This window comes from Suillus discolor (genome assembly GCF_016758755.1).
Source record: "Suillus discolor strain FC423 chromosome Unknown F5147scaffold_49, whole genome shotgun sequence".
Classification (NCBI taxonomy): domain Eukaryota; kingdom Fungi; phylum Basidiomycota; class Agaricomycetes; order Boletales; family Suillaceae; genus Suillus; species Suillus discolor.
Window position 1 is genome coordinate 244,651 of NW_024541296.1, and position 27,585 is coordinate 272,235.

Below are 27,585 nucleotides of genomic sequence, written 5' to 3' on the forward strand. Positions count from 1 at the left end.
CCACACAATGCGCTTTTAGATTTCAGTCACGCACGTCACAACTCCAACTGAGACGATGGACTACAGAGCCGAGAACGATTCTTTGAAGGAAGAACAACAAGATACTACAGTGTCGACAAATAGGTTACAATGCAATGCCGGTCGTCATATTTGTACATAGAACATAAATACTACTGATACGGTGTAGAATCATTAAGTCCTTGAGTAGGTACCAGCCCCTTACAAAATGCCTGCCTCCTCCAACATCTTCCTTATAGGCGGAGTATCAGGCTTCAATTCGCCATTGAGAGGTGCTGCATATCTGCGCTTATTACGATTATAGGTGACAGGCCAAAAAAGTCCATCACCCTACCAGTCACAAAACCAAATCAATGGGGCAGTCCGACAATTGTATCAAGAGATTCACCATCTTCGTCCGGGCAGCCTTGGGCTGGCCAGAAATTCTCCCTTGATACCAGTCATAACCTGTGGAGTGGATCCACACGCTGTCGCCACTCTGGTAGTCAGGTCATCAAAGGAACAAAGGAGTCGATTTAGAAATACAATGTTACCTGGAATCTATATGGCCATGGCTCCTCGAGGGTATCCGGTTGGGATTCTTGGAATGATATATCACCGTAGGCACCATCGTCCCACTCCTTGAGATTTACATAGCGTAGTGGGTTTGGCCTCCGGTCGGTCCCCATGATACTGCAAGGATCCTTCTTGGGGGTTGTATACATATCTGAGGTGAATCAGGGAATCAGAAATTGGAGGACTGCCTTGAAGTTATCGTGAATGCCTGTATACCAAGTTATTTCTGCAAAACCAACTCAGACTCTTCATATATACCCGGCCGGTGTGGATTGTGTGGCGACTTCGCATTTCCATGCCAGAGAAATGGTCCACTGCTAAGTGCTTTTAGCTTTGACGAAACACAATGGAGTTGGCGATGGCGTAGCTTACAATTGAACCATTGTTCTAAAAGGACTGATCACTACCGAGCACCACCAATGGCGAGTCGCTTTCTCCATTGGTCACGATAGCACCTATTGTCACCCCTTTGGTGGCTGAGGCTAAAAGAAGTAGTCATTGACCTGCAATACTGTTGTCTGGTTGAGCACATTTCTTGAACTCAACTTGCCGCCGGGTAATTCCCGAAAAGGAGCGGAAAGTTCTTGCTGTCTGCCACCTATTGGCCATGGTCTAACATTGTCATGTACAAAAAGGCCAAAAAATTACATGCATATTACAACAACAATAATGCACAGGCGAGTGTTAAGACATCCATTTTATGACAAAGTCCTGCAATTGGATAAGGGAGCTGATCAAAGGAAAAAATTGAGCTTCGAAAGGGAACATCGATATCAATAAAATGCGGCGTGATTGCGAGGCTGAAAAAATAATCACAAAAAAGACTGAAGACCCGAGGACGGTACCAAGCGAAGGGTGGATGACTCATGGTGCACTATTCCCACTGTCTGAGCAAAGAACGGAGTCTCTGGTGTCACTGGGCCTTCCGAGTCGTTGGTTGTGGCCGAGAGTGTGTCTGTAGCCGCAGAAGGTGGCAGGGACTCCATACCAAGTGTCCAGGTTGGCCCATAGAGCCCACGCATTACTGCAGTCGCGTCACGGGCACTACTTGAGTCTGTCGGCGAGGATGTCTTGCGTTTAGATAAGGTCTTTCTGGAGATTTTGCGACGTATGACTGGCACCAGCTTTTGACATGCGCGGATAGCGGATCGATAAACCGATTTCGAGCGAGAAGAAAGGGGTTCCATAGGGGGGCTGAAACCGATGCCGTAGCCAATCTGTTTGACGCCAAGGGGAAGTCCCTTGAGCAACGGATCAAGGTGAGGAGACCTAAGTGTAGGGGTGCTTGCAGAACGCATCCTCTTGCGAAGCTTATTTCGGACATGCAATTTGGTGGAAGGGACAGTGCTTGCGATAGATAGGGTGGACCGGGCACGATCTTGAAAGGTTACCGACCGACTTTTTCGCAGTGTGCCAAAGTTCTCCGGTGGCTCTTCACGACTGGTTGTGCTCGGGTTAGAGTAGTGCGAGGAAACGGAGTTGATCTCCAAATCAAGAGCGTCCCACAATGATAATGGACCTGCCGGAGTGTGTCCTAGGTCCATGACTGCAGAGCGCTGCCTGAAACGTCGTACATAATCTTGCGCGCTCGACTCCACTTGACCTACGTCCAGGGATTCCTCTTCGTCAGAAGCTTCAGGTACAATTTCTAGGCGAGTGCTTTGTGAAGAGATACGTCTTTGTGTTTTGAGAATAGCATCTTTTTGCGCGTGGAGAGATCCAGTTTTAGGTTTTACTATTCGTTGTGGCATGGGGGTGAATGAATCAACGATTCTCTCTTCGGCCAAGGTCAGAGGTTCATCTTCTGTAAGGACCGCCACTTTCTTTGCATCTGAAACAGTCATATTATCTTCAGAGTGTCGTATGTTGATATCAGGATTCTCATCATCGTATCCGAGGGGTGCTGCAGTGAATGTCAGTTTAGCAGGCAAGCACTCGCAAATTTGTATCCAGACCCTTGCCAACCCTGTTGGTCACGTTGTTCCAATGCCTACGTCAAGTTTCGACAATGCGGTAGCGTCCAGAGTTGTAAAACTCACACAGTGCAGAAGTATGTATGCGCCCTAATCTGTTTGATGTCCAAGCGAAGGGCTGCATTGCGCTCCAAACACTAATCCAAATTACGTGCATCAGCCAGCGCGCGCGTCAATACATTCCGAAAACTCACTTTGACTAAAAGATCTTGTGCTGCCCATGATACTGACACTGTCTGGGGAACCATCAGCGGGCAGTGAAGGACCTTGGTTTGCAGGATGGCAGCGTTGTCGTTGTCGTTGTCGGCAACGTATGGGTGCTAAAACGCGTAAATAAATGGCGAAATTGATGCGGTAAACTCACAGATCCGAAAAGCATCATGTATATCAGCAGGCCAAAGCTCCAACAGTCAACACTAAAATCATGCGCCCACCCTAGGATGAGTTCAGGAGCACAATACAAACCAGTATCAGGCAACGGGAAAGAGGCTGCTGAATCAGGTTTGCATGGCTTGACCAAACCCCGCAATAACTACATGTCCCGACGTGTCGAACATGATATTACATGGTGCTAGATCACGATGAATTATGCCAGCAGTATGAAGTGTGTCCAGCGCCTCTACCTATTGCAGGTAAGCATATCATATTGAATTGCGTCACTTGGCTTGGCTTACTATTTCGGAAGCTATGTGCAGGGCGTGGCTTTCGCTAAGGCTCGTGTCGCGGTCGAGCAAATCCTGGAGACTGCCATTAGGGTAAAACTCCTGGTTCAAACTGTTGGCACCTGGAGCGCAAGACTAAAAGTAAAGCATACCGCGATGGAATGAATTTCAAGGCCATCCTCGTGGATCCAGATGAATGGTGAGAGGAAAGAAGACCGCAGTTCGCGAATTTCCTGGCAAATTTCCATTTGAAGTTGGATGTGATCATGAGGACTGCGAATTTGAAGGCGCTCCTTGTTCAAAATTCGCATAGCATAGAATTTGAGGTCGTCACGTTTTCGGCATAGATGTGTCGATGAGATGGAATCTTTGAACAGTGTGTAGAGTGGTCGGAACTGCACGGCTATGTCTGAGCGTAGACTTGGATCAATATTCACAAAACCCACATCACCGGCCTTCACGCCTTGCCTGGAGGAATGGATGAGTCTTGGTTTCGGTGAAATGACCATCACTTCCTACAAAGATCATCGATCATCAGTACCTCGGACGCTCATCGGCATAAGAGACACTGCACCTCAATTTCTCCATCCCTAAAACGAGGAGCGAGATCAGCAATATCCTTAATCTAAAGTTTAGGTGTCAGAGCGATTCTGATACCCAAAGGAGAGATGATAAACCTCGACGTCATAACTCAGGTCCGAGACCATGCCTGCTTGTTTCTGAGGGTCCGGAGGGTCCGGAAACAACAGGGATGTTGCAATATCGTCGTCAAGAAGACCAGTGAATGACTCCTACGTCAAAGGTAGTTAGCATGCAACTCAGACTGCGGAAAACAATCATTTTAGTACTGAAAAGGGTGAGAGGTCGAAAGATTCGACAGCGAGCCTTGGGGCTAGTTGAGAGTATTGAGAAATGATGGACTTTGATATACTGCGAGCGGGAGAAGAAATTGGAGCTGGCTGTGTGTCGATAGCAGGCATGGTGATGAGTGCAAGTACCGAACTTCCAATGAGCATTAAGTGTGTGAATTGGAATTCGAAATGCCGGTTTCTTATGAATACATGTCAACGTGCAGGACGCCTCGTAGCTAGTTTTCCGAAGGTACGCAAAATGAAAGAAAGATTCTTGGTCGTTTCTTCAAGCTTATGATGGACGTCTCGAGGAAACTAGCAGTTACATAGACAACTGACTGCCTTGCTCCTTAAGCCTAAGCCTGAAGCTTTGAAGTCTCAAAATTTCATGATCTATCGTATGTAACAGATATACCTAGACTCCGAAGACAAGTAAGCTCTAACGGGTGAGCGCAGTGAAGCGATATCAAGTTGTTGAGAAATAATGAGAGAACACAGAAAGATCAATTGGACAATCGCACCCTTTTCATGAAGTTGTGATAAGCTCCTGAATAAAATCGGGTATCTCGTACGAAATCCTAAGATGATGCATACTGTTAAATCGGGGTATAAGCTGGTGGAGGTTCATCATTCGCAACTTCCGTCTGCACGGTCAGCGTACGCATCTCCACATTCTCTGGAGGTGATGAGTGCCTGACGGGAGAAGTGTGTGCTGAAGTGACCCTAATGGACGGTGCTTGAACCGTAGATGGATCAGCAGAGACTCGTGAATGTGTCGAAGGGGGGGAAGGAGAGGGGGGAAACCCAGGGGGTGGTAAGCGGGCTGAATTTGGGGAAGAGGGAGGTGAAATGTGTGGGGTCTGGTTTGAATAATATGAGTAGTGGGTTGGAGAAGGCATGGTTGGAGATCGCATGCGTGTAGAGTGTGCCGTTGGAGATGGCTTGGATAGTTGTGGAAATGAGGGTGCTACAGGCATTCCATGTCGGTTCAACGAATTCATTTGACCGGGGATAGGTCTTTGAGTGGGGTGTGGATGATATACATTTGATTGTGGCCTGCCATAGCTGTTACTGGATGTTCCATACAGGAAGGTTGTCTGTGCAACACGTTGGAGTCTTCGCCGGCGAAGAATCCTGCCGAAAATAACAATGGCCAAGAGAATAACTGCCGCAGTTGAGCTAATGCCAAATATTCTAAAAAATCATACTTACTTCCGCCAATAGCAAGACCGACGATAGTCGACGTGGGGAATGGAGTACAGTCATTCGAATCCGCCCTGAATTTTATCTGAGACAAGAAATAAAATGAATTTTTGGGAGAGTAACTCACGAGTACGTGCAGGATGCATAGACTTGAGAAGCACAGAGGAGAGTGACAAAGAGTGACATGATATTTACGATACTAGCTCCGTAATGTTGAACTTGAGGCATTAATTCTATTCAGTAGTATCAGGTCGCCGCTGTGTAGCAGCTAGGTGTGCTCCAAAACCGACTCTGCGTTGGTCAACCGAATAACAACAATTTCTTGATAGAGCGTCGTGGAGGCGAGAAAGATGAAGTTTGTGTGTAAAGAAGAGAGGATATCAACCCATCCAAGTTGACAGTGGATACCGCACAGATGTACTCGTGACTTTGTGCCTATAGAAGCTGTAGTGACATGAGACAGCTGATACCGGTCGTACGCGGCGAATGCGTACGTGAGTCTGGAATCTTCCGATCGAAATCTGCAGCCTGAAGCCCGTGCGATAACTTTGAAAACAGTACTGGTAGAAATCGTAAGCTAGGGCCTCCTGAGTGTTGACTCGGAGCAACTAACTAATGGGCATATAGACAAGTCGCTAGCTCCTAATGGCAAGATGTACGTATAATAGCTGGTTGAAATTGGTCAAGGTTGGTAAAATGAATCACGACATAATAAGTTGACTCGGAGAGCCGGAGCGCCTGCTACTAGCATATGCTACTTTACTTCAACCTTGCACACCCTCATGACAGAATCAACTAGTACATCCGCACGATCGCAGAACACAAGCTATATTGTTAACAAGAATGGTGCAGATCGTGCGTTCTACATCTTTCTGTCAACAACTTGTAATGACTGAGGCGAACAACGTGTTTCAGAACTTGTGGACATCCTTCAACGTCGCCCGGACGGACAGGTGTATGTCCACTATGATGGATTTGACAAACGCCTAGACGAATGGATTCCAGGGGCTAGCCTCAAACCTGCTAACGAATCCGTGCGCAAAAGGAGGAGGGACACCCCTTCGCCTACGCCTACAGAGCCAGAAACGCGGCCCGATCCCCTCATGACCGAGGAAGAGTTTGACATCAAACACCACAAACAGATCACTGCGCAAAGAAATTTTGACAAGGTCAATTTTGGGCAGTGGCGGATCAAGACCTGGTGCGTAGCGCATATTATAATAAACTTCTTCCCACTCACATCATGTTGTAGGTATTTCTCACCTTATCCACTCACAGATTCAGAGCTTGAGGATAGCACTGGACTACCTGGAGGTTCAGCTTCGACGTCCAAGATTCCTGGTGTCAACAGAGCGACCGTTCGATCACATGGGCGCACCTCTGACCTCTTGGCCGGCGGGCTTACTCGCTCACATCTATCTGCTGAAAAGAGCATATTATGGGTCTGTGATCGCTGTTTCAAGTACATGGCTGAGGGTGCAGCATGGGAAATGCATGTAGTATGTCCTGATCTTGTTGTGTTTATGGCTAACTTATATGTATGTCTTGAAGAAACAATGCGACAGAAGGCATCCACCAGGACGAAAGGTTTATCAGCGAGGTGCGCACATAATTTGGGAGGTCGACGGCGCCAAGGACAAGGTCTCTACATATTGCTGCCTTCGTTCGAATACTTACCAAGACCCTCAGCTCTACTGCCAAAACCTCTCGCTCTTTGGAAAATTGTTCATCGACGTTAAAACTTTGTTCTTTGATTGCGACAACTGTGCGTTTAAGCCGAGAACAACTTAATGACTCCCACTAACATACGAATCAGTCTTGTTCTATATCCTTACAGACGCGGATTCACAACGAGATCATGTTCTTGGGTTCTTTTCGAAGGTATCTCGTTTGCTACGAGTATACATCGAGTCCCGAATGCTTATTCCGCCTGCAGGAGAAAATATCTTACGATGACTATAATCTTGCGTGTATCATTGTTCTCCCTCCATATCAGCGCAAGGGCTATGGAATGCTCATGATCGAATTCAGTACGTGCGAGCAAACTTCACAAACCGTCAAAATTCTGCAGCTCACATTATGCAGGTTATGAAGTATCCCGCCGCGCTGGTAAAATCGGTACACCTGAACGACCCCTTTCAGATCTGGGCTTGAGAAGCTACCTCACATACTGGGTGGCTACGCTCATTCGCTTCTTCAGGTAGTTGTCAACTCTTCGCTTATGCACTATCCTCATCATTTTTGTGTAGACGACTTTTGTCAGTTCTCCCACCAGATCGACCCACGATTACGTCTTCAGGGCGACTACCTGACCTAACTGGTGTGCTGCCTCCTCCCTCGGAGGATGCTAATTCACGAAAAAAGCGAGCGAAAGGATGGGATGGAGAAACACCTGATTCAAATTCTACATTTTCATCGCCAAACGGGCTGGATGGTGAGTGTCTAGATGCGATTCCGTCCAGTACTCAACATATCCGTGTGAATCTAGACACAATTGCAGCAATGCGCACGGTGCTGACAATTTCTAATCCTGACGGCAGCGCGACCTCGCACGTCGTTGTGCGGTCCACCCTTGCAGAGATTGCATCAGCTACGAATCTACGCATCGAGGATGCTGCATTTGCGTTGAATGAATGTGGGCTTTTAGGGAGCACATTGGACGGTGTGGTGGGGATCACAAGGGAGATGGTGGAAGCCGTGGCCAAAGAGAGGAATGTAAAGAGGATGTGTTTGGATCCTGCCCATGTCATGTTGACGTGATCACTTCTGTCCATCATACAGACGGGTTGGCTACAGTTGTGCGCTCAAACACTTCATTTACAATGCCAACTTGTCAATCAGGTGCAATATATGACCTCAGGGAACATTGCACGTATTCATCATGTTTACGATGGGGAAAATGAGGAGAAATAGAATGCATGGTGAAGTATGTGAGCGATCGTAGAGGCATGTGAACATAGCATAAGTGCTATAGAGTGCAGCGTCAAGCAAGTCGGAATGAAATCGTAAATATACATGAACCATTTTACTCCTGAACAGCTGCCTCGTGCTCCACCGCAAGAATTGCTTGCCGCTTCTCTGCCAGTCTTTTGGCACGACGGTCGCGAGTGGCCTAAAAATGTTGGTGCCAAATGCAATTTTGAGGACGTGAAAACTAACCTTGTTCTTCCCACGGCGAGCCTCCATCTGGTCGCTGAGGACCTTGGTACGGTTCTTCTCAGCTTTAGCTTTGTGAATGTACTCCATGAGTACGCGCTTGTTCTTGAAGACGTTACCCTTCGATTTTTGGTACAAGGAGTGATATCTTGTAACGCCGTCCATGTGAGAACATGAGATCAGGATATGGAGGGAACACAACACACTCACAGATGCTTGTCGATCTTGCCTGCTTCTCTGTACTTCCTCAACAACCGTCTCAGAACCCGCTGTCTCCGCATCCACTGCACCTTGGTGGGAAGACGAGCCTCAGCAGTACCCTTTCTTTTACCCGGACCAGTGTGACGACCCTTGCGCTTGGCGGCAAGAAGGTCACGGGTGCGGGCACGGGAGTGGATAACAGTGGGCTTTATGATGACACGGCCATCTTTGATGAGTTTCTTAACGTGCGAGCGGGAGTTGGCATTCCCGATCTCAGCTTGTTCAGCGGGGTCGAGCCAGATTTTGCGCTTGCCAACACCGGCGACGGCTGCGGCGAGTCGCTTTTGAGAACGAAGGTTGACCATAGCGGCGTCTGAGTGCAAATAGAAATAAATTTGAGCAGAACTTGGACCGGCAGCGTTTCTCACCTTGATCTTGAGGATTGTCGATGAGGACAGCTGTAACTTAGATTCACAAGCCCAGCCGTGAATGTTACGTAATGAAGCCACTGAACCTTATTAAGTTTAACTATACAGCTCTACCGGACATTCCCGTGGCTACTACTGACGTTGCTAGGCCTGGCCTGGCGGGGACTTTATTAGGAGACCTCTCCCAGTCCTCCGACGTACAACAAGTACTTCCTTCATGTCAGGATCGAGTGTAATCTAGTACTAGCTCATAGAAACAATTATCACAGATCCGTCAAAATAGCATCAGAATTAGGCCAGAATATCTTTCAACTTTGTATCAAAAGACAAATATGACTCGCGTTGCCATTAATTATAACCAACCTCAATTCATCACTGCAAGCTTCTTGAGCGCGCAATGACATCAACCCTGCAATCTCGTGGATTTGTCATGGAAAAACCCGAAGTTGGACTCCATCTTAGAAGCTTGTTCCTGAACTACCCTCGGAAGATATTGGACGCGATTCAAGCCATGAATATTTGAATGCCCATCCACGATAACTAGTAGAGCAACAGACATGATGAAAGCTAATTAACTGCTAGTAGTATACATGCATCAGCATGATCGCGAGGCTGGGGCAACATTATAATTTATAAAAGGAGCGAAAACTTTTGGTTTCCCTTATGTCTACTGCAGGTGAGTACTCCCACCCCAAAACTGTCCGCTCCTAAATTTAGATCTGGGCAGACCCTTAGGCCTTAGGGCCTTAGGGATCATCAGGGTCCTCACAAAGCCCGCCAGGACTGTTCCTTGAGTAGCTGCTAAGTAGTGTAACAAATAAATAATATGGTCTGCAACATTTCTGATCGAAAAGTCAGTAGTGGAAGCCGGTTGGAAGCCGGAATAATATCAATATAACGTTTAATAATATATGGAAGCTAGTTCACGCATGATGACAAGTATAGAATCCAGTGCACTTCAGATACTACGTACGCTTCAACAGGTTCCTAGTCAATCAGTTCTGACAAGCTCTGATAGTAAGCTTGAGCTTTTTATCGGATCTCAACCATATGCACTTTGATACCCTCCAAGACAGACCAGGATCCGGAATACGACTCGGATAGTTGTAGCTGGCCGGGTTCAGATCACTCCGACACCGGAGCTAAGTATAACAATGTTGGCAAAACCCGTGCAAACCAAATATATATTGACGAATAGCATTAACACCTAGACTAGCGCCAGGTTCGTGGAAATGCATGGGAATAGGAATGACAAGCTGACTTTTACGTTGACAATTGAGTTGAAGCGTTGTTCTGACCTCAATTGGCTTGTTGAGCGTGGGTGTACTAGTAAAACTGCGGGTCGGATGGTACCCTGTTGCTTACTCAGCCATCCGTCAAACGTTCAAGACGGATCTTCCAAGCGTATCACCCTTTTCCATCACATTTTTGTCCCTCCAATATCTGGTCATCGCTAATATTGTTAACGTTGACGGAACTATAACTTGATTTGATCTTTGGCAGATAAAAGCCCTGGTCCAGGGCTTACCAACGTATTTTACGAGAGGGTTTAATTGCCATTTCTCGCCTTGCCATAGGCAGGTCACCGTCAACGGCTGGGTTCTTCCCGTTCATCCCACGACAGATTTCGTTTTTAATTGATCATCATCATCACCATCACCATCAAACTTTTTTCAACTGTTTCAAGTTAGCATGTTGTCTCTGTAGGGCACGACCTTACCACACCTCTCCTTCCTTTCATCTGCGATTGGTCCTCTAACGAATACGATTCGCTATTAGGTCAGCAACGGAGACTAGTAGCCTCTGGTAACCCCCACGTTTATCTCGCCGTTTCTACCCCACTTGTCTTCTTTCACATCAATGCTGGTTCTTGACTCAGCAGATACCGCTCAGAGCGAGGGCGAAGGCCCTGATGGCTCTGACAAGCCCCCGCTTGATGGCAGTACTCTCCACACTTACCCCCATCCCAATTCTTTCGTCAACGGTACCACGTACCACTCGACTTCGCATATGCAACCGCCCAAGGTAGTCAAGGGTGGAACCCCACGCTCGGCAACGCCCTCCATAACAGATTCACCCTCACCATCGGAGAGCGAGATTTGGAGTGCTCCTTCAACCCGTCCTCCAAGCCAGGCTGCAAGCCGGGCTCCCAGCATGTCGGGCGGTGTGTCAGGCAACAGACTAACCGTACCGAATACGTCAAAGACTCCTCAGAAGGGCAAACCTCTGCCGTCAGAGAAACCTACCAGCCGCTCGAGGGCACCATCTAACGCTCACTCGGACAGTGGGCAGAAATTCACTCTCAAAGATCTCATCACTGCTTCTGCACCTAAACTCTCACGCAAATCTTCTGCCCGCTCAACTAGTAGCAAGAAGTCAGATTCCGACGTGGATCGAAAATCGGTTGGTGGTGAGAGTGCAGCCAGTTTAACGCAGAAGTACGGTGTTTGTCAAAAGGTTGCTATTGGCAAGGGGGCCACTTCTGTCGTCCGCCTAGCCCACAAATGGGATAGAAGTGAAGAGAAGCTGTACGCTGTCAAGGTAAGCAGACACGCCGCTATTCCCGTCTTTGCCCATCGCAGCCTTTGGCTGGTGCTCATCACGTCTTTTATATCAAGGAGTTCCGCAAAAGACGAAAGAATGAATCAGAAAAGGAGTACGTCAAGAAACTCACTGCAGAGTTTTGTATTTCCTCCACGCTGCACCATATCAACATAGTTGAGACTGTGGATCTCGTTCAGGACGAGAATCAACATTGGTGCGAGGTTATGGAATTTTGCCCTGGTGGGGATCTCTACGCTGCAATCAAGAAGGGTGGTATGTCGCCCAGTGAAGTCGAATGCTGCTTCAAGCAGATGCTTTCGGGTGTTTCGTATCTCCACAGTCAGGGCGTAGCACATCGTGATATCAAACCGGAGAATCTTTTTTTTGACACTAAGGGCCATCTGAAGGTGGGTGAACATGCCTCATGTGTCCTTGTCTTCTCATGCTTTTATAGATCGGCGACTATGGCGCATCGACTGTATACCGCCTGCCATGGGAAGCGACAATTCACATGTCGACGGGGCTTTGTGGTAGTGAGCCGTACATTGCCCCAGAGCAATTTTTAGGCAAACGTAAGCCACATACAACCCTCTTTAATCCGGTTGCCTAACTGCGTAGACAATAATTTCTTTACTTTGACTTAAAATAGCATACGACGCCCGTTTAGTTGACATATGGGCGTGCGGTATTGTGTATTACTGCCTTCACTTTCAAGAGATGCCCTGGCGTGCTGCTCAAATGTCCGACACGCTCTACGCGGCGTATGTCGCAGCCTGTGCAGTTCCGCACAAAGACAAGGATAAAGAGAAGGATGTCGTTTTCCCACCGACTATCAACAACCTGAGCCCACGGGCGTGCCGCACTTTAATCCGGAGGATGCTTGAGCCAGACCCGAAACTACGTTCTCCGATAGAGGACGTCGTGGCGCATTCATGGGTGCAGGGTATAGAAGTTTGTCATGCTGTAGCAAAACCCACGCACGTGCATGTGCATGCGATGCAGCAAGCGCAGATCATATCATCATGAGGCGTTCTTGCGGGGGCATGTCGCGCGTGCCAACACCTTGTATGTTGTAACCTAATATCAGCCCTCTTGGAACACAGCGCCGCCTGTATTCTTGAAGCATAATACACAGAACAATACGCCTTCTGTCGTAGTATCCAATTCTCCTTTTTCTGCTATTACATCTGTCACTGTCTGCGCACCTGCTTACCATAGCTTCTTGTAGTACTTACTTGGCCATGGAATCGATGTCTTATGTCACCTACTATTGTCGAACGGCACAAGGACTCCTTTGCAATATAGAATATGTCATAGAACAGTACGGTATTGTGGTATGCAGTAATGAGGTAGGGTAAGATCGAGAATTATGCCCCGTCGTTGCCTGGAAAGCCAAAAGTCAATAAAGAATTGGATTGGATCTAATTTATCGTCAACATACCGCTCTCCTTCGTCCAATCATCATGTCGCTTGATATCCACCTCGGTGACCGTTGGTCGTACGTTGTCTAAGCTCTTAATGAAATCTGCTAGCCTTAGCGGTGGCTCTACAAGCTCATCGGAATCAATATCCGACCAAGTCTTTTCAACGGCGTTTGAATCCCCAGGCGAGCATGGTGTCCACTTAGCCTTTCCTGACGACGAAGAAGGTGGTATAGGTTTGAAATGTGTCGCCGATATGACTTTGCGAACTGGTTGCATAAGGGCATCGCGAACTACGATGGATATATCCGAGCCAGAATACCTAGGTAGTAGTTGGGTGGATTACTTCACTTAGATTAGGCTAAAAGATCATACCCTTCTGTTCGATCGGCCAAAAGACGATAGTCCTTTGGCTCTAGCTCGCATGGCGTACTGCCAACATGGATTTCAAACATTCTTTTCCGTGCGTCCGGGCCAGGAAGTGGAATATATATTCGTTTCTCGAAACGACGCTTGATTGCAGGATCAAGTTGCCAAGGGATGTTAGTTGCTCCGAGAACGAGAACGCCAGTGTCATCATGGCCAACGCCATTCATTTGCACCAAGAACTCAGTCTTGATCCGCCGTGAGCCTTCAGACTCAGATTCGTTTCGTGTTCCGGCTAGAGAGTCGACTTCGTCGATAAAAATAATTGCAGGTTTTAGTTCGCGAGCCATTTCAAACAAGTTCTTTACCAGCCTAAAGGGAATTTGTGAGGCAAGCTGAACATAACCTAGCGCCAAGAACCAACCGTTCTGAATCGCCCTGCCACTTGCTGACTAGGTCACTTGAGCTGACGCTGAAGAATGTGCTTTTGGCTTCTGTAGCAACAGCTTTCGCAAGGTAGGACTTGCCCGTTCCCGGCGGGCCATATAGTAGGATGCCTCGCCATGGTGTCCGTTTTCCAGTGAAGAGATGGGGAAATTTGATGGGAAGAATAACAGCTTCTTTGAGGGATGCCTTCGCTCCTTCCAAACCAGCAACATCATCCCACTTCACATTCGGTTTCTCTGCTAGAATGGCGTTTGAAAGACCTGCGCGTAGCTTCTTGAGCTCAGGGTCTTTGTCGTCATCGGGACTGTCAGTGGAGCCCTTGCCCCCAGTGCCATTAGCAGAACCATCAACGCTGACGGCCTTACGCGACTTCTTCTCATCTCTCTGTAAATGCTTCTTCAAGGTCTCTGCACGTGCAAGATACTCCTCGATCTTTGCCCTGACGAGTAGCTTGGCCTTTTCATTCTTCTCGTCTACATTTGGATGTATACTGAGTGCAGACTGCAGATTTTGTGGAAGTGGACATACACTTCTGAGCCAGCATGAAGTAGTCGAGTGAATTCATGTACTGCTTGTACGCTTCAGGGTAGTTCTGCTTTTCATCATCCTCGATAGCACCCTTGACAAGCTCTATGGCTTTCTTAAGATCTGTTAGAAATACACAGATCCAGAAGATCTCGAATGCCACTCACATCTAGATTGCTTTGCGATGACATGGAGTGACGAAATGACTGAAAGGCAAGCTTTGCCGCAGTACTATTGATGGATGACATAAGCAATTTGGGTTAATTAACGTCGCTCAGACTCTGTCCTTCGAATGTTGGAACATGGCAAGTACACCGGAATGGACTTCATTACCAACTGCACTCTTCGACGGATTGTTACCCAAGCTTGCTATGGTGCTTGAGCTCACCCAAAAAGCAGAAGGGACTGCAACTCCTGTAGCCAAACAAGCACTGCTGCATGCGGTATGTCCTTTCCTACGGCAAGATCATGGAGTAGTTTGATCAGCGTCCTAGTAGACGAATGATTTCAAACATGCACTTACTCAGGCGAAAGATTATGCAAGCACACTTGCAGGAGGTGACCTCTTAGTGCAGGAGCAGGACAGTGTAGTTGCAATGCTCGAGATGCTGAAGCAGCACAAGCAGTGAGTTCCAAATCCTGTCTTGACTACGGAGAGCTAATTCACCGCCAGGCAGCAATTAATACAATTTGCACTGGAGGTTGGATCTTTGTCTACTATCGCAATCTCCAATGTCAGTTCAAAGATGGAGGTTGATTCTACTGCTTCAACCCCATTTGCTTCTGGTGGTCAATTATAATACGGGACTCGGGAAGCGCCGACGAAGTCGGCACAAACTTTGCTTGTCTTTGGTGGGTACGATTTTATGCTCTTGAAGGTCTCTTTGATGTTGAGGACATATTCCTAGACCTTACAGGGCCAGGTTTAGGTGATTTTTCCTTCTATCACACCACTGCTGCTGGCCTGCCTTACTGTTTTGCATGCCACATTATATATATATATATACAGTAGATATGCTCATAATGCATATTGTAACAATGCATAAATCTCATAATGCATGAACTTTTCAGGATCCTGATGATGTTCCTATGTAATTGTTTACATATTGCATATTGCATGGCCTTGGCATGGCTTGTATGCATTATGAAGTGTGAAATTAATAGGGTGGGACATAAGGTACTGCATAAATGTATTGTTCCGCTTGTGCGGCATTGTTTCTTTGAACTATGTATAGAAGCTAGCAAGTAATTACAACAGTATCATACACAAAAATGTACCCTAAACTTGAAGTGGAAACCCCGTGATAAGCCCACAGCATACAACTGACCTGCGAAACAGTGAAAAGTCATCACAAAGGAGTCAGGACACTCCTCAAACTTTGGCTCTTTCACCTGAATGCTCTTCTCGTCAAAATCTCACTCTCTCAGACTGGATGATGGTCTATTCATTCATCAACTCTCATCCTAATGTCACACAAGCCCAAATTGTAGAACACTTTAAATCTCTCAAATCTGGTGCTCTCGTTTTCACACAGTCAACTTTGTCTCACAAATTAAGGGAAAGGTCCAAAATGGAAGCCCATGTCAATGATAACCCTAATGCATTGTCATCAAAATGGCCAAGGGTTGTCACCAGACCTGATGTCGAGCGTGCCTTGATTCTGTGGATCAGGCACATGGAAAACAAACATGAAATGGTGACTGGGCCTATGTTACGAGAGAAACGGAAAAGGTTTGAGGACGAGTTTGATGTCCCAGACAATGAAAGGCTGTTAGGGGAAGCATGGATTCAGTCATTTTGCAAAACCTACAAGATCCGCGAGTACCGACAGCATGGGGAATCTGGATCTGTGGACACTGAAGCTGTTGCTGCAGAACGAGAACATTGTCGCAGGATCTTAGCAAAGTTTGCTCCTCAAGATCGGTGGAACTTCGACGAGACATCCTTCTTTCCATAGTGTGTGTTCATTTCATTTTGTCATTTGCAGTGCTTAATTTATTCATTTTTAGCGCACCTCCAGATCGTGGTCTCGCAACATGACAAAGGAATGGCAAGAAGAAGGAGAAATTTTGCATATCCATTGGGTTAGCTTGCAATGCAGATGGGAGTGAGAGGCTCAAGCCTATTTTTATCAGCAAGGCAAAGAAACCACGATGCTTCAAGAAGCAGTCACCAGAACAGTGCAGGTTCTATTATCGAAACAATAAGAAGGCTTGGATGACAGCAGTTCTATTTGAAGAGTATGTTAACATGATCTTGTGACTGTCAATGATACCTAATGCACTGTCTAGATGGGTTAATAAGTTCAATCTTCAAATGGAGCGACAAAACCGGCACATTTGCATGTTTATTGATAACTTCTCTGGTCACAGCATCTCGTATCAACCATCAAACATCGATCTCGAGTATTTTGGGCCCAATATGACACCATTTGTGCAACCACGTGATGCTGGAATCATTCAATGCTTCAAGGCAATATATCGCTGTAATTTTTGTGCGCGTGCGATTGTTCTTGATGATGCTGGCGAATGAGACATTTACAAACTCAACATTCTCGAAGGTATGACAATGGTGAAGCAGGCATGGTACACCATTACATCTGAGACCATCAAACATTGCTGGAATCACACTGAAATCCAACTGTGAGTCAATTATTTGATGTTCTCATTTTCAGTGCTCAATTTTTCATGGCAGTGATCCAACAGTAGGCCTAGACTCGAGGCCTCATGTCAATCCTGCCGCATGGAATATCATCCGCAAGTTCATGACCACTGAAATGTCCCTTCCAGCAGTTGAGAATGACCTAAAGGCTCATCTTTGTGAACACTATGTAGATTCAGATTGGCGACCAGCTCTTAAAGCCATCATGGATGCCAAAGGAGACACAGATATTGCCTTGAATGCTGTAAATGCACTTGCAGAAGCTGTGTCTCATCACACTGGGCTCAAAATTTGTATTCCTGTGTGTCCACAGCAAGCGGATGACCAACTTTCCTCTGCTGAAGCTGACCTTATGCAATCTGTCAACAATCTCAAGGCGCGCAATTGTATTTTCGGTCAATTGCCAACTCTTGATGAGCTCCTGGACCCTGCCGAGGAGAGAGATATGGGAGAGTTTCCCGCATTCGAAGGTGGTGACAAAGCCATTGCAGATGAGGTCCATCGTGAAGTTACCATCGCAAGCGGTGAAGTCATTGAGACTGATTCTGATGACGACAATGACAACGACGATTCAGTGGCTGCATCAATCACATGGACAGATCTTCTTGATTTGTGCCAGCAACTCAAAGTTGGATGCATGCAATATGGTAATCCACCGTTTTCACTCAACTTATCATCACAACTTCGCATATTTCGTGCTTGTCATATCCCGCATTCCGGACCCGGACCTATCACACACATCATTTCCGGACTTCCGGATCTGGCCGACTTCTATCTATCGTCTGGATCCGACCTGCATCTATCTTCCATGCCTTATCCCTTTGTACGTTCCTTCTCCAGTTAGACTATACTCATTTTCCGTACCTCATTTCATTTCTGCCTTTATTTTCCTATGTCTTCATCTCCGTCTTCATTTACTATTTTCTGATAGACTAGTGTTTGACTTTTCTATACGCTCCATCCACAGCCTTGCATAGCTTCGGACTGCGCAGACTGACTCTCCGTTAAGTCCTCAGTAGTATATAAACCCTGTAGAATCTTTGTACTTCCTCAGTTCGAATATTATCTTAGACTCTGCTCATTCCCTTCTCCGTCCAACTTGAGTTTCTCCTCTCGTTGTCCTCCGCTAGTCTTAGGATCGATTCCTATAGACTTCTCACCTCTGCCTCTACCTCTGGTAGTCCTCCACTGTTTCCTTTCTAGTTCGGACATCATCCGGATTAGTCTTATCCCTCGTTCCCAAATGTCCGCCGGAATTCCTGCGCATCGGACATCGGACTCCGGACTCGTCCGACAACCTTCGGACATCGTCTGTTACAAGTAACATCGGTCACGTGGCCCCCCTATCATTTTCCCTTCATCCTCGCCCTCACCATCTTCCGGCTCGTCCTCCTTTACTGACTTTCCATTGACCGGATCCTCGGGACCATTCCCATCCCTCACATTGCCCGTCTCTATGCACGTGCACGCATGTTCCTCCTATTACTCGACCACCAATGTGGTCCCGCACCTATGACTCGGTCTGACTCATGCCACCAATGTGGCTTTCCTTTCTTGGTCTATTCTGACTGCGGCTTCCCGCACATTGTATTCCTACTGTTGGATCGTTCCAACGTTTCTCGGTCTCATTCCACATTCGACCATCCACCACTAATCCGGCTCTGTTGCCAACACACCTATACCATTCTTGTTTCCCCTTTACCCTTACCTACAGTGCGGTAGCCTTGCCCTTAACCCTTTCCACTTAGTATAAGTAGTCGGTCATCCTGTACTAGATTCTCTAACTTGAATCTACTCAATCTTCCCTGGAACATACTTCCCTCTGAACGCCTCTAGGCTTCAGTCTCTAGTATCTTTTCTTAGCCGCTCTTCGCAACTAAGTCTACCTCGATCAACACTCATCGTTCAGACAAGACTGTCCTTACTTTGAGCCTGGTGACTTCACAGACATCCGTCTCAGAAGTCATGTGACACGCGCGTCTGTGATTGCTGCCAACTCGTCATCGCCAGTCTCACTCGCCATACCGGATCCTTCCGGTTACGTCAACGACCGTTAGCGGACAACGCCCCTCTTAGGGCTCCGCATAACAGATCTATTTGAGTGTGTAACATCGTCCAACAGCCCTCGGAAGTTAGGGGCACATACTTGGGTAAGGGGTGCAGCGCACGAGCTGAAGCCAAGCCCTTTGGATCCAACCCTTGAGCACGTTCTTAACAGTGCTCAACTACAACGAGGAGAACTACTTAATGCTAGACAGACCTCTCTAGGACAATTTTTCTCGGTATAATCAGCAGATACTTGATGTCACACTTTTGGCGGAGGTCACATGTGTCACAGAAATGTGACGTATGTGGTGTTGCATATCTCTCATAATGCATAACTATTGACGGTCTTGACAGTATGCATTATGAGCATATCTACTGTATCAGCAATTGCCCCTTATTTCTCTTTTGCATAACCATTGTCTTATTCTGCAGGCAAAATAATGCAGACTATCATATACTGGACTTTGAAAAACAATTTCCAAATCACACAAAAAGATAATCTGTATGAAAAACTAAGCTGTAGGTCAATGAAATATCAAGGATAATATCTTATATCAGTATCAAGCACTGCAAAATGAGATGGACTCAGAGATGGAAGTAAATGACAAAGAAGAATCAGCACTAATTGTCACAGCTGCTGTACTGGTGGGAACTGAGCTGACTCAACAAGAATGCATTGACAGACACCAATCAAGATGACTATACCTTTGTCATGCACAGCTCATTCCAAATCCATGATGAGCACCCCATGGCAAGCATTGTTAGCATTTCAACTTCGTCATCTTTCTCCTTTTGCCTCTTACCTAGAATACCTTCTCCCCGCATTACCTAATACGCACGTGATTTGTTTCGTCACTTAAAACATGTTCTCCCTGCTTCACTCATACCTCAGTCATTGTCTTCAACCTCTGAGGTATGTGCTCTGTTATTTGTCTCGCCAACTTCCTCTTACTTTGTACTCTACGCAGCATGTTCTATTCTAGGTACTAAGAATGATTATATTCGTTGTCTTCAACCTCTGAGCGTGTTCTATTCTAGATCCTAACAGGTTATGAGCCCTGCTTTCTGAAGCAGAACCTCAACTTGAACGCGAAGTCACTCAGGTCTCAGCGACTCAATCTCTGTATCCGTGCTCTCCTCCATTATGGGGAAGTTCAATCATATTCCGGAACTCACAGGTTCTGATACTTATTTTGCGTGGAGATGCGAAGTTCGCACTTCTCTGGGCATTGAAGACTTATGGTGTCACATCGTGGAAACTGTAGTTCCCAGCGATATCTTAGGCATCCCCTCCTTCATACCCGTTCCCACTGACCCGCTCGCTCCCACAATCAACGAGACCATAGCAATATGTGCTTGGCTCGTCGAGGATCTTAAGGCCAAAGGTTTAATTACCCACTGCCTCTCTCCCTCAGTCGCACAGTTCATGGGTGAGGACCATACTGTTTCTGCGCGCGCAGTGTGGAGGATACTTGCTGATCACTATGGTCGCACGGACATTAGCTCCCAATATGTCATCCGTTCTACTCTTTCTTCTCTACAGATGAAGGACTCAGCGGACACTGCCAACTTTATCGGACGTCACTTGGCACTTGGCACTTGCCTGTTGAACATGGGTGCCTCCTATCCCGACGAGGACAGCATCTTTCAGCTCCTCCGCGGGCTGCCACATTCAGGCAGTTGGCTCCAATTCAGGGCTATGCTTGAGCAGCGCCTTCAGGACACTTTCACTGCCGGCACTCCTCTCACGTACGAGAACTGTGTCGCGCGCATCTCCGCAGAAGCATCTCGTCAAGTTGACGATAGATCTCTGTCGGGGAAGCCTGGGAGTGAGTATGCGAATACTGTGACCACATCTGGGGGAGGGAACACTAACTCAATCACGGGCTTATGCAAGCACCAGCACAATCCTGAGGGTGTGTTCTGCACGACACCCGGTTGCGTGAAGGGAGATCACGATCATTCCCATTGTTATGGGAAAGGTGGGGGCATGGAAGGCCAGGTGCCTTGGCAGAAGGGTAAGAAACCCAGGGAGACTGTAGCATGCGCTGTCGCACCTGTGTCTACTCCAACTCCTCCTGCTGTTGCTGCACTCGTCATGGCGCCAAACACCTCCTCGTCGATCATGGCATTCGCCGGATCATCTGCTGCAGCAGATACCTTCCTGGCTGACCTATCGTGCGCCTCCATTGTGGAACTAGATGATGCACCTCACCTTGCAGCCTTCATTGCCAATGCATTCACCACCATCCTTGACTCTGGGACCACCTCGACACTTGTCCACAATCACTCCTCCTTCTGGACTTATTCCACTGCTGACCCGGTTGTCGTACGCACTGCCAACCACGGAAGTCTGACCACTTCTGGTCGAGGGGACTGTGTTGTGGCCCTGAAGATTGACGGGAAGCAATATTGTGTGCGACTGACGAACTGTCTTCACGCACCAGATGCGATGATGAACCTTTTGTCCATCGGATACATGGTAGATCGCAGTTGGGAGTGTAACTTTTGTGGTGCGCCTCCAAGGTGTGAGCTCGGCTATCGGGGAACACCTTTGGGATCCCTGCCACTGGTGAATAAACTGTGTTTCGTGGACCTTGAGTTCCTACCACCACCCGTCACATCAGAGCCGAACTCGCCTTCAGTCTCGGAATTCACCGCATTCGTGAAAGTGCCCTTGTCTCTCGACCTATGGCATGCGCGCATGGGTCACCTTGGAGGAGATGCAGTCCGTCATCTCCCGCTATTCGCCACTGGTGCCTCCATCGAGTCGAAAGCGCCGCTGTCAAAGTGTGAGTCGTGCATCATGGGAAAGCACCCATGTCAACCATATCCCTCGTCCGAGTCGCCACCAGCCTCCCACTTCCTCAAACTCATCCACTCAGACCTCTGCGGGCCCATACCTACCACGACTCCCCACGGCAAGAAGTACTTCATAGTATTCCTCGACGACCATATGCACGTCCTCAATCTCCAGCTGCTAGCGTCCAAGGACCAAGCGCTGGAAGCTTGGACAGTTGTTTGGGCCAAATGGGAGAACATGTCCAATCGGCAGGTGAAGGTTTTTCGGTCTGACAATGGGGGGGAGTTCCTTAATGAGGTGTTTATGTTGTCTCTCGAGTCTGCGGGCATAGAGCGTCAGTTGTCAGCTCCCTACTCACACCAGCAGAATGGCAAGGCAGAACGAGTCATCCGCACGATCGAGGGACGCATGTATGCCATGCTTGATCACGCCCGCTTGCCACTGTCGCTATGGGGCGAAGCAGCACTCTGCCTTGCGTATCTCTTTAATCGCAGCAAATCACAGGCACTTGCCCCCGGAGTAACACCATACGAGATGCTTCACCATCAGAAGCCGGACGTCTCTCACCTTCGCATCTTTGGCTCCCGCTACTTCGCGCGCATCCCCGCCGAGCTCCAAGAGAAACTCAGGCCACACTCTCACGTGGCCACCTTTATGGGATACCCACCTGGTGTGAAGGCATGGCGACTACGAGACTCCGCAACAGGTGCCTTCTTCAACAGCAGGGACGTCATCTTCGATGAGAATTTCGAAGGCCACGTGTTCTCTGACTCGGACGATTCCAACGATGATGACTCGGCTCCTCCTTGTCCTTCTGCTGCTCCGCCACCATCCCCTCCCGCCCCTGCTATAGTTCCACCCCCAGCTCCTGCTCCTCCACCTCGTAAGTCGGGACGTGAGCGCATGGCCACTGCCAAAGGTATGGTGTATCAGGACTCTCTCGCGGCTGATTGAGCATGGCTTGCTCGCCAGTGTGAACTTCGGACTGCCCGCATCAGAGGCATCCTGCTGCCTGATGCGCCGGAGGGCGCTGTAGTGAGTCCAGCCCCGATTGTCTCCAGTCCGACAATGCTTGTCCCAGAGGCAGCTGACCTACCTGCGCCTGATGCGCCCGGCCCAAGCACCGCCTTTGCTGTTGAGGATGAGGATGCTATAAAGCTGGAGACACTTATGGTGGGCTTCACCATTGCGTTAGCGAACTTGATCGTGGTCGAGCAAGCATGCGTTGCGATCCGCAGCGACACCAGACGTAATCCCCTCACGCCAGGCTATGACCTTAAAGTCCCCCCGCACAACTACGACGAAGCTGTACGACGGCCTGATAGTGATCACTGGGTCGCAGCTATGAGGAAGGAGATGAATCTCATGTCTGAGATGAATGTGTACGAATTAGTACCCCTACCTGACAAGCACACAGTGATCGGATGTCGCTGGGTCCTCAAATTCAAGTCAGACTTGAAGGGTGGCCCCATTTTCAAAGCTCGCCTGGTCACGCAAGGGTTCTCACAGGTGCCTGGGGTAGATTTTGGGAAGACATTCACGCCCGTTGCCAAAACAGCCTCCATTCACATTCCCTCAGCCATGGCAGCGCAACTCGACTGGGAACTGGACGCCTTTGATGCGAAGCGTGCCTTTCTCTGGGGTAAGCTGCAGGAAGATGTCTATATGCGCCAACCACCTGGTTTTGAGCGCGTCGGCGTCGACAGAGCACGTCTCATGTGTCACCTGCTCTCCTCCTTGTACAGCCTCAAGCAAGCTGCATATGATTGGTACGAGCTTCTGCGTGAGGTTCTGACTTGTCTCGGGTTCCTACGCTGTGATGCGGATTATGCGGTCTTCATCTACGATCGCACAGATGCCAATGGCGTATGCACCGTGTGCATTATCGCCTGGCATGTCGATGATGGACTTGCAGCTGCCAATGGTAGGGTCTTCTTGACATGGGTCAAGATGCAGATAGCGGAACGTTTCGGTTTAGCCAACCTGGGACCTGTGACCAAGCACCTTGGGGTCCAATTCGAACATTCTCGGTCGTCGCAGGAGCTCTGGATGCATCAGTCCGAGTACATCTCTTACCTCCTCGAAGAACACGGCATGCTCGACTGCCATCCCATCAACCTTCCCATGGACCCTAAGTTCCCTTTCGGCCGCGAGATTGATGTCTATCCCTTCGTTGAAGACCTCCATGCAGAGTATCGCAAGCTCATCAGTGAGCTGCTCTACTTGGCACTCTACACTAGACCGGACATTGCAGTGGCCGTGATGCGCCTAGCGCAGTATAACGCCTCCCCCGCGTCGTGCCACTATGCAGCAGCCAAACACATTCTTTGCTTTCTCGCTGGCACCTTGAACTTCCGCATCCATTACGGGGGTGCGAACATCAACGCGGATCTGCACAGGTATAGCGACTCAGATTGGGCAAGTAGTCCGGAGGATCACATATCAATAACAGGCTACGTCTGGTTCTATAACGGCGGCCCGGTGTCTCACTCGTCAAAGAAACAACTTACTCATGCACTGTCGTCATGCGAGGCTGAGTATATGGCATTGGTGGCCGCAATCCAGGACAGCCTTTGGTTGCAGTCGTTTTTCGCCTGCCTAAAGGTCCCTCTACCCCTCCCCATTTGTCTCTTCGCTGACAATGCTGGTGCAATTGTGCTCTCAAAGGAGGCTGCCAATCATATTCGCACGAAGCACATCGACCTACGTTATCATTTCATCCGTCATCATATCGAACAAGGAACGTTCCTACCAGAATGGCTATCGACGCACCAAAACACGGCTGACGTCTTCACAAAGTGTCTCCCTCGACCTCTGTTCCTACGTCATCAAGCTGGACTCTCACTTGCGTTACGTTGAAGATGTCTCGTTGAAGGGGGTGTGTTAGCATTTCAACTTCGTCATCTTTCTCCTTTTGCCTCTTACCTAGAATACCTTCTCCCCGCATTACCTAATATGCACGTGATTTGTTTCGTCACTTAAAACATGTTCTCCCCGCTTCGCTCATACCTCAGTCATTGTCTTCAACCTCTGAGGTATGTGCTCTGTTATTTGTCTCGCCAACTTCCTCTTACTTTGTACTCTACGCAGCGTGTTCTATTCTAGGTACTAAGAATGATTATAGTCGTTGTCTTCAACCTCTGAGCGTGTTCTATTCTAGATCCTAACAAGCATTATTTGCAAGTCAGAATGATTGAGCCTTCATTACAACCATGGGCTTTGATGTGGAAACATTCACCTTCATACTCACCTCTGGCTTTGCAAAACATTGGTATCATACACCCATTCCTTGCGATGACATCAATCAGTATGCTGATCCTTGTGTTGGCCATTGATCTCTTGATGCTGAAGGTGCCCTTGGCCTTGTATTGCACTACCTGAACTCTACAATGTATCAAATTAGTCTGCAACAAATTTTTGTACTTGTCCCAACAGCAGTTTCATAGTACCTTTTGTTTGGCCTGCACATACTCCTCCTCACTTAGTGCAAAATTACTGATGCCAAGATCTGTTGGTTGCAAGGAGACGAGTTTGAAGAATGCAGTGCCCTTGTGGTGGCACATCATGCACACCTTCAAGGGGCCTTCAGTAGAATTGATGCTATTGTTGTTCTGGAATTGCAGGGTTGGAGAATGCAATTTTCTTGAGGGGGCCTTCATATTGGACACCAGTTGTCCATCATATGTTGATGTTGAAACTGAAGGAGGTAGTGCTGCTGCGGTCCAGTCCAGAACCATGGTTCGAACCAGACTTTTGGTCCAGTTCTCCGCAGTTCGGTCCACGGTTCTCACACCAGCCAGAACCGGACTGGAAAATGGTTCTCGGTTCTAGGTCTTCCACCATTGTCCCGTTCTGGTTCGGCAAGGCCGAACCATTCTGAACCATTATCGACTTCGACTTCGACTGTGACAACTTCGGTCTCCACATCAAACTGTTGTCTTTGGGATTTGCACTATTGGTTAATTAGGCTACCTTTAGCCTTTTTAAAGGTAAGTACCAATCATTCAAACTCTCATTTTTTTTAACTATCACAGGATTTTCGAACCATGCTGATCCAAATCATTGCCCACCATTCACAGTTGGTGAGTGTCAATCCTTGTTCGAGCTTGGGCCATGCTGATCCAAGTCGTTTCCCACTGCTCCACTGCATTGTGTTCATCTACAGATAGCCACCTCTACGATCTGACCTCCTCAATGACAAGTGGCACTATTTTTACCATTGCTTATCTCTTGTATTTTATTCACCTCAGTTTGTAATTGCCAAGCTGACTGTCTGTTAGACGATGTCCCTTGTACGACACCACTCAAGATGACCATTACTCTCAACAGCCAACTTGAGCTACCCATCCACCCACTTGACCTCACCAGCAAGCCATCTGGGCAGCACAACTCACAGTACTGCATCGGCCTTATACAGGCTGATGACTCACAACTTACTGCTAATTCTGACATCGGGGACAAGAAGAGTTAGAGACAAGTGGAAAAAACAGACGGGAAAGGACAGACCTGGAGGCACACTCTTGTTCTTGCCCACACGCAGCACATGTAGACTCGACTCTAGATGGGGAGTTCTCTCAGCTGCAAAGGTGCGTCATGGTGTTTTATTGTTTCAGTGTCTAATAAATTTATTACCTGTATATGGTACCCGCGCTTGCCACCATCTCATGCTGCTGCTCACCACCATCATTGACCCATGCTCATGATTGCCATCCTTGGCTGCTGCTTTCCTATTTCTGGTTGTGTCAACTCCTCGTTATCACAATCGCTCTTCTGATACCTCTTGCACATGGTAATTGGGGGAGAGCAGCTATGTTAATAGATTAGTTACTCAACATGTAGACTACTTAGTATATTGTCAATGTTTTTTTGCATGCTCTTACAGTTTTTTTTTTGGTTCAGTTCAGGTTTGGACCCCAAAAAAACCGAACTGGACCGTAGAGAATGGTTCTCTATGGTCCGGTTCTGGGTTCAGACATTTTGTAGAACTGAACCGATGGTCCGGTTCTTGGTTCTTGTCTAGGACCCTCCAAACCAGACCATGGCAGCACTAGAAGGAGGCACCACTGTCCCTTGGTGACCGCTAGTGTCAGGCTCAGAGATTAGAGATTTGGCTCACCACCAAGCATCCAAACTAATACCTATAAAAACAAGGTAAGTATATAAAAGTATGCGAGGGATCCATGAAGGGCAGGGACAGTAGTATCAAACAGCATTGGACGACAGAACCCGTGCACATACTGCACAGTAAGATTATATCAGCAGATATCTGGCATGTGGTCCTAAAAAGGCAAAGTATGAGTTTATTTGATTTAGAATAATCTGTAGGGGGGAGGGCGAACCCTGGCTGACTTTCAAATGGTGATGAAATGACACCCAGCATTGTGGCAACCTTCCTGAAATGTGAAATGATAATCTATTCTGCATTACTTTTGCCTGCAGGAAATCATCCATTTTTTGTGTTGAAAAATTGAACTTATATTCAGTATATAAAAATATCATTCTCATGGTTTTGTGACACCCAAAATGGGTGACTATCTGTAGGCCTAAATAATGTGGAATAGAATAGAATAGAATAGAATATTTCAATGTATTCAAAATTTGTACATCTGAAAAAAGTTGAAACATTGAAATGGGCAAACTTATGTCCTCCACTGCCAATAGTCAATCACAATTCAGCAGTTACAAATTGCTTTGCAGCAATTTCCAGTTGCCATTTAATTGCTA

General features: G+C 47.6%; 10 protein-coding genes across 10 annotated transcripts; 4 read left to right on the forward strand and 6 right to left on the reverse strand.

Annotated features, from left to right (window-relative positions):
• Position 1: 1 nt before the first annotated feature.
• On the reverse strand, positions 2–937 carry F5147DRAFT_297232 (uncharacterized protein). The gene is made up of 4 exons (XM_041429092.1): positions 832–937; positions 552–781; positions 407–496; positions 2–348 (listed from the first exon to the last, which is right to left on the reverse strand). Exons 2-4 carry the CDS (start codon positions 720–722, stop codon positions 220–222), a joined length of 390 nt encoding a protein of 129 aa, XP_041290033.1. The 5' UTR covers positions 723–781; positions 832–937; the 3' UTR covers positions 2–219.
• Positions 938–1,182: 245 nt separating this feature from the next.
• F5147DRAFT_838915 (kinase-like domain-containing protein) lies at positions 1,183–4,188 on the reverse strand (the record flags this gene model as incomplete). The annotated part of the gene is made up of 11 exons (XM_041444185.1): positions 1,183–2,476; positions 2,529–2,563; positions 2,613–2,683; positions 2,741–2,866; positions 2,911–2,981; positions 3,064–3,169; positions 3,221–3,310; positions 3,361–3,723; positions 3,783–3,833; positions 3,886–3,999; positions 4,057–4,188. 11 exons carry the CDS (start codon positions 4,186–4,188, stop codon positions 1,386–1,388), a joined length of 2,250 nt encoding a protein of 749 aa, XP_041290034.1. The 3' UTR covers positions 1,183–1,385.
• A 64-nt stretch (positions 4,189–4,252) lies between these two features.
• F5147DRAFT_708392 (uncharacterized protein) lies at positions 4,253–5,879 on the reverse strand. The gene is made up of 4 exons (XM_041438133.1): positions 5,757–5,879; positions 5,390–5,706; positions 5,272–5,336; positions 4,253–5,224 (listed from the first exon to the last, which is right to left on the reverse strand). The coding sequence occupies exons 2-4, from the start codon at positions 5,488–5,490 to the stop codon at positions 4,656–4,658; spliced, it is 735 nt and encodes a 244-aa protein (XP_041290035.1). The 5' UTR covers positions 5,491–5,706; positions 5,757–5,879; the 3' UTR covers positions 4,253–4,655.
• An 87-nt stretch (positions 5,880–5,966) lies between these two features.
• On the forward strand, positions 5,967–8,094 carry F5147DRAFT_708394 (acyl-CoA N-acyltransferase). The gene is made up of 10 exons (XM_041438134.1): positions 5,967–6,117; positions 6,178–6,463; positions 6,515–6,761; positions 6,814–6,903; positions 6,952–7,027; positions 7,079–7,143; positions 7,199–7,292; positions 7,348–7,462; positions 7,512–7,696; positions 7,751–8,094. Exons 1-10 carry the CDS (start codon positions 6,045–6,047, stop codon positions 8,020–8,022), a joined length of 1,503 nt encoding a protein of 500 aa, XP_041290036.1. The 5' UTR covers positions 5,967–6,044; the 3' UTR covers positions 8,023–8,094.
• Positions 8,095–9,190, reverse strand: F5147DRAFT_708396 (60S ribosomal protein L19). Its single transcript, XM_041438135.1, has 4 exons — positions 9,048–9,190; positions 8,629–8,992; positions 8,422–8,566; positions 8,095–8,374 (listed from the first exon to the last, which is right to left on the reverse strand). Exons 2-4 carry the CDS (start codon positions 8,982–8,984, stop codon positions 8,288–8,290), a joined length of 588 nt encoding a protein of 195 aa, XP_041290037.1. The 5' UTR covers positions 8,985–8,992; positions 9,048–9,190; the 3' UTR covers positions 8,095–8,287.
• A 1,516-nt stretch (positions 9,191–10,706) lies between these two features.
• On the forward strand, positions 10,707–12,931 carry F5147DRAFT_297378 (Pkinase-domain-containing protein). The gene is made up of 4 exons (XM_041429093.1): positions 10,707–11,588; positions 11,666–11,998; positions 12,046–12,163; positions 12,241–12,931. The coding sequence occupies exons 1-4, from the start codon at positions 10,908–10,910 to the stop codon at positions 12,615–12,617; spliced, it is 1,509 nt and encodes a 502-aa protein (XP_041290038.1). The 5' UTR covers positions 10,707–10,907; the 3' UTR covers positions 12,618–12,931.
• Positions 12,860–14,557, reverse strand: F5147DRAFT_708401 (P-loop containing nucleoside triphosphate hydrolase protein). Its single transcript, XM_041438136.1, has 6 exons — positions 14,518–14,557; positions 14,354–14,465; positions 13,803–14,298; positions 13,388–13,750; positions 13,033–13,334; positions 12,860–12,975 (listed from the first exon to the last, which is right to left on the reverse strand). Exons 1-6 carry the CDS (start codon positions 14,539–14,541, stop codon positions 12,959–12,961), a joined length of 1,314 nt encoding a protein of 437 aa, XP_041290039.1. The 5' UTR covers positions 14,542–14,557; the 3' UTR covers positions 12,860–12,958.
• Positions 14,558–14,589: 32 nt separating this feature from the next.
• Positions 14,590–15,421, forward strand: F5147DRAFT_708406 (uncharacterized protein). Its single transcript, XM_041438137.1, has 4 exons — positions 14,590–14,793; positions 14,848–14,975; positions 15,024–15,202; positions 15,259–15,421. Exons 1-3 carry the CDS (start codon positions 14,653–14,655, stop codon positions 15,148–15,150), a joined length of 396 nt encoding a protein of 131 aa, XP_041290040.1. The 5' UTR covers positions 14,590–14,652; the 3' UTR covers positions 15,151–15,202; positions 15,259–15,421.
• Positions 15,422–16,919: 1,498 nt separating this feature from the next.
• On the forward strand, positions 16,920–17,856 carry F5147DRAFT_776530 (uncharacterized protein; the record flags this gene model as incomplete). Its single annotated transcript, XM_041441865.1, has 2 exons — positions 16,920–16,993; positions 17,046–17,856. The coding sequence occupies 2 exons, from the start codon at positions 16,920–16,922 to the stop codon at positions 17,854–17,856; spliced, it is 885 nt and encodes a 294-aa protein (XP_041290041.1).
• Positions 17,857–24,962: 7,106 nt separating this feature from the next.
• Positions 24,963–26,649, reverse strand: F5147DRAFT_655190 (uncharacterized protein; the record flags this gene model as incomplete). The annotated part of the gene is made up of 8 exons (XM_041433944.1): positions 24,963–25,024; positions 25,112–25,238; positions 25,311–25,433; positions 25,655–25,813; positions 26,107–26,237; positions 26,292–26,306; positions 26,368–26,439; positions 26,553–26,649. The coding sequence occupies 8 exons, from the start codon at positions 26,647–26,649 to the stop codon at positions 24,963–24,965; spliced, it is 786 nt and encodes a 261-aa protein (XP_041290042.1).
• Positions 26,650–27,585: the final 936 nt, after the last annotated feature.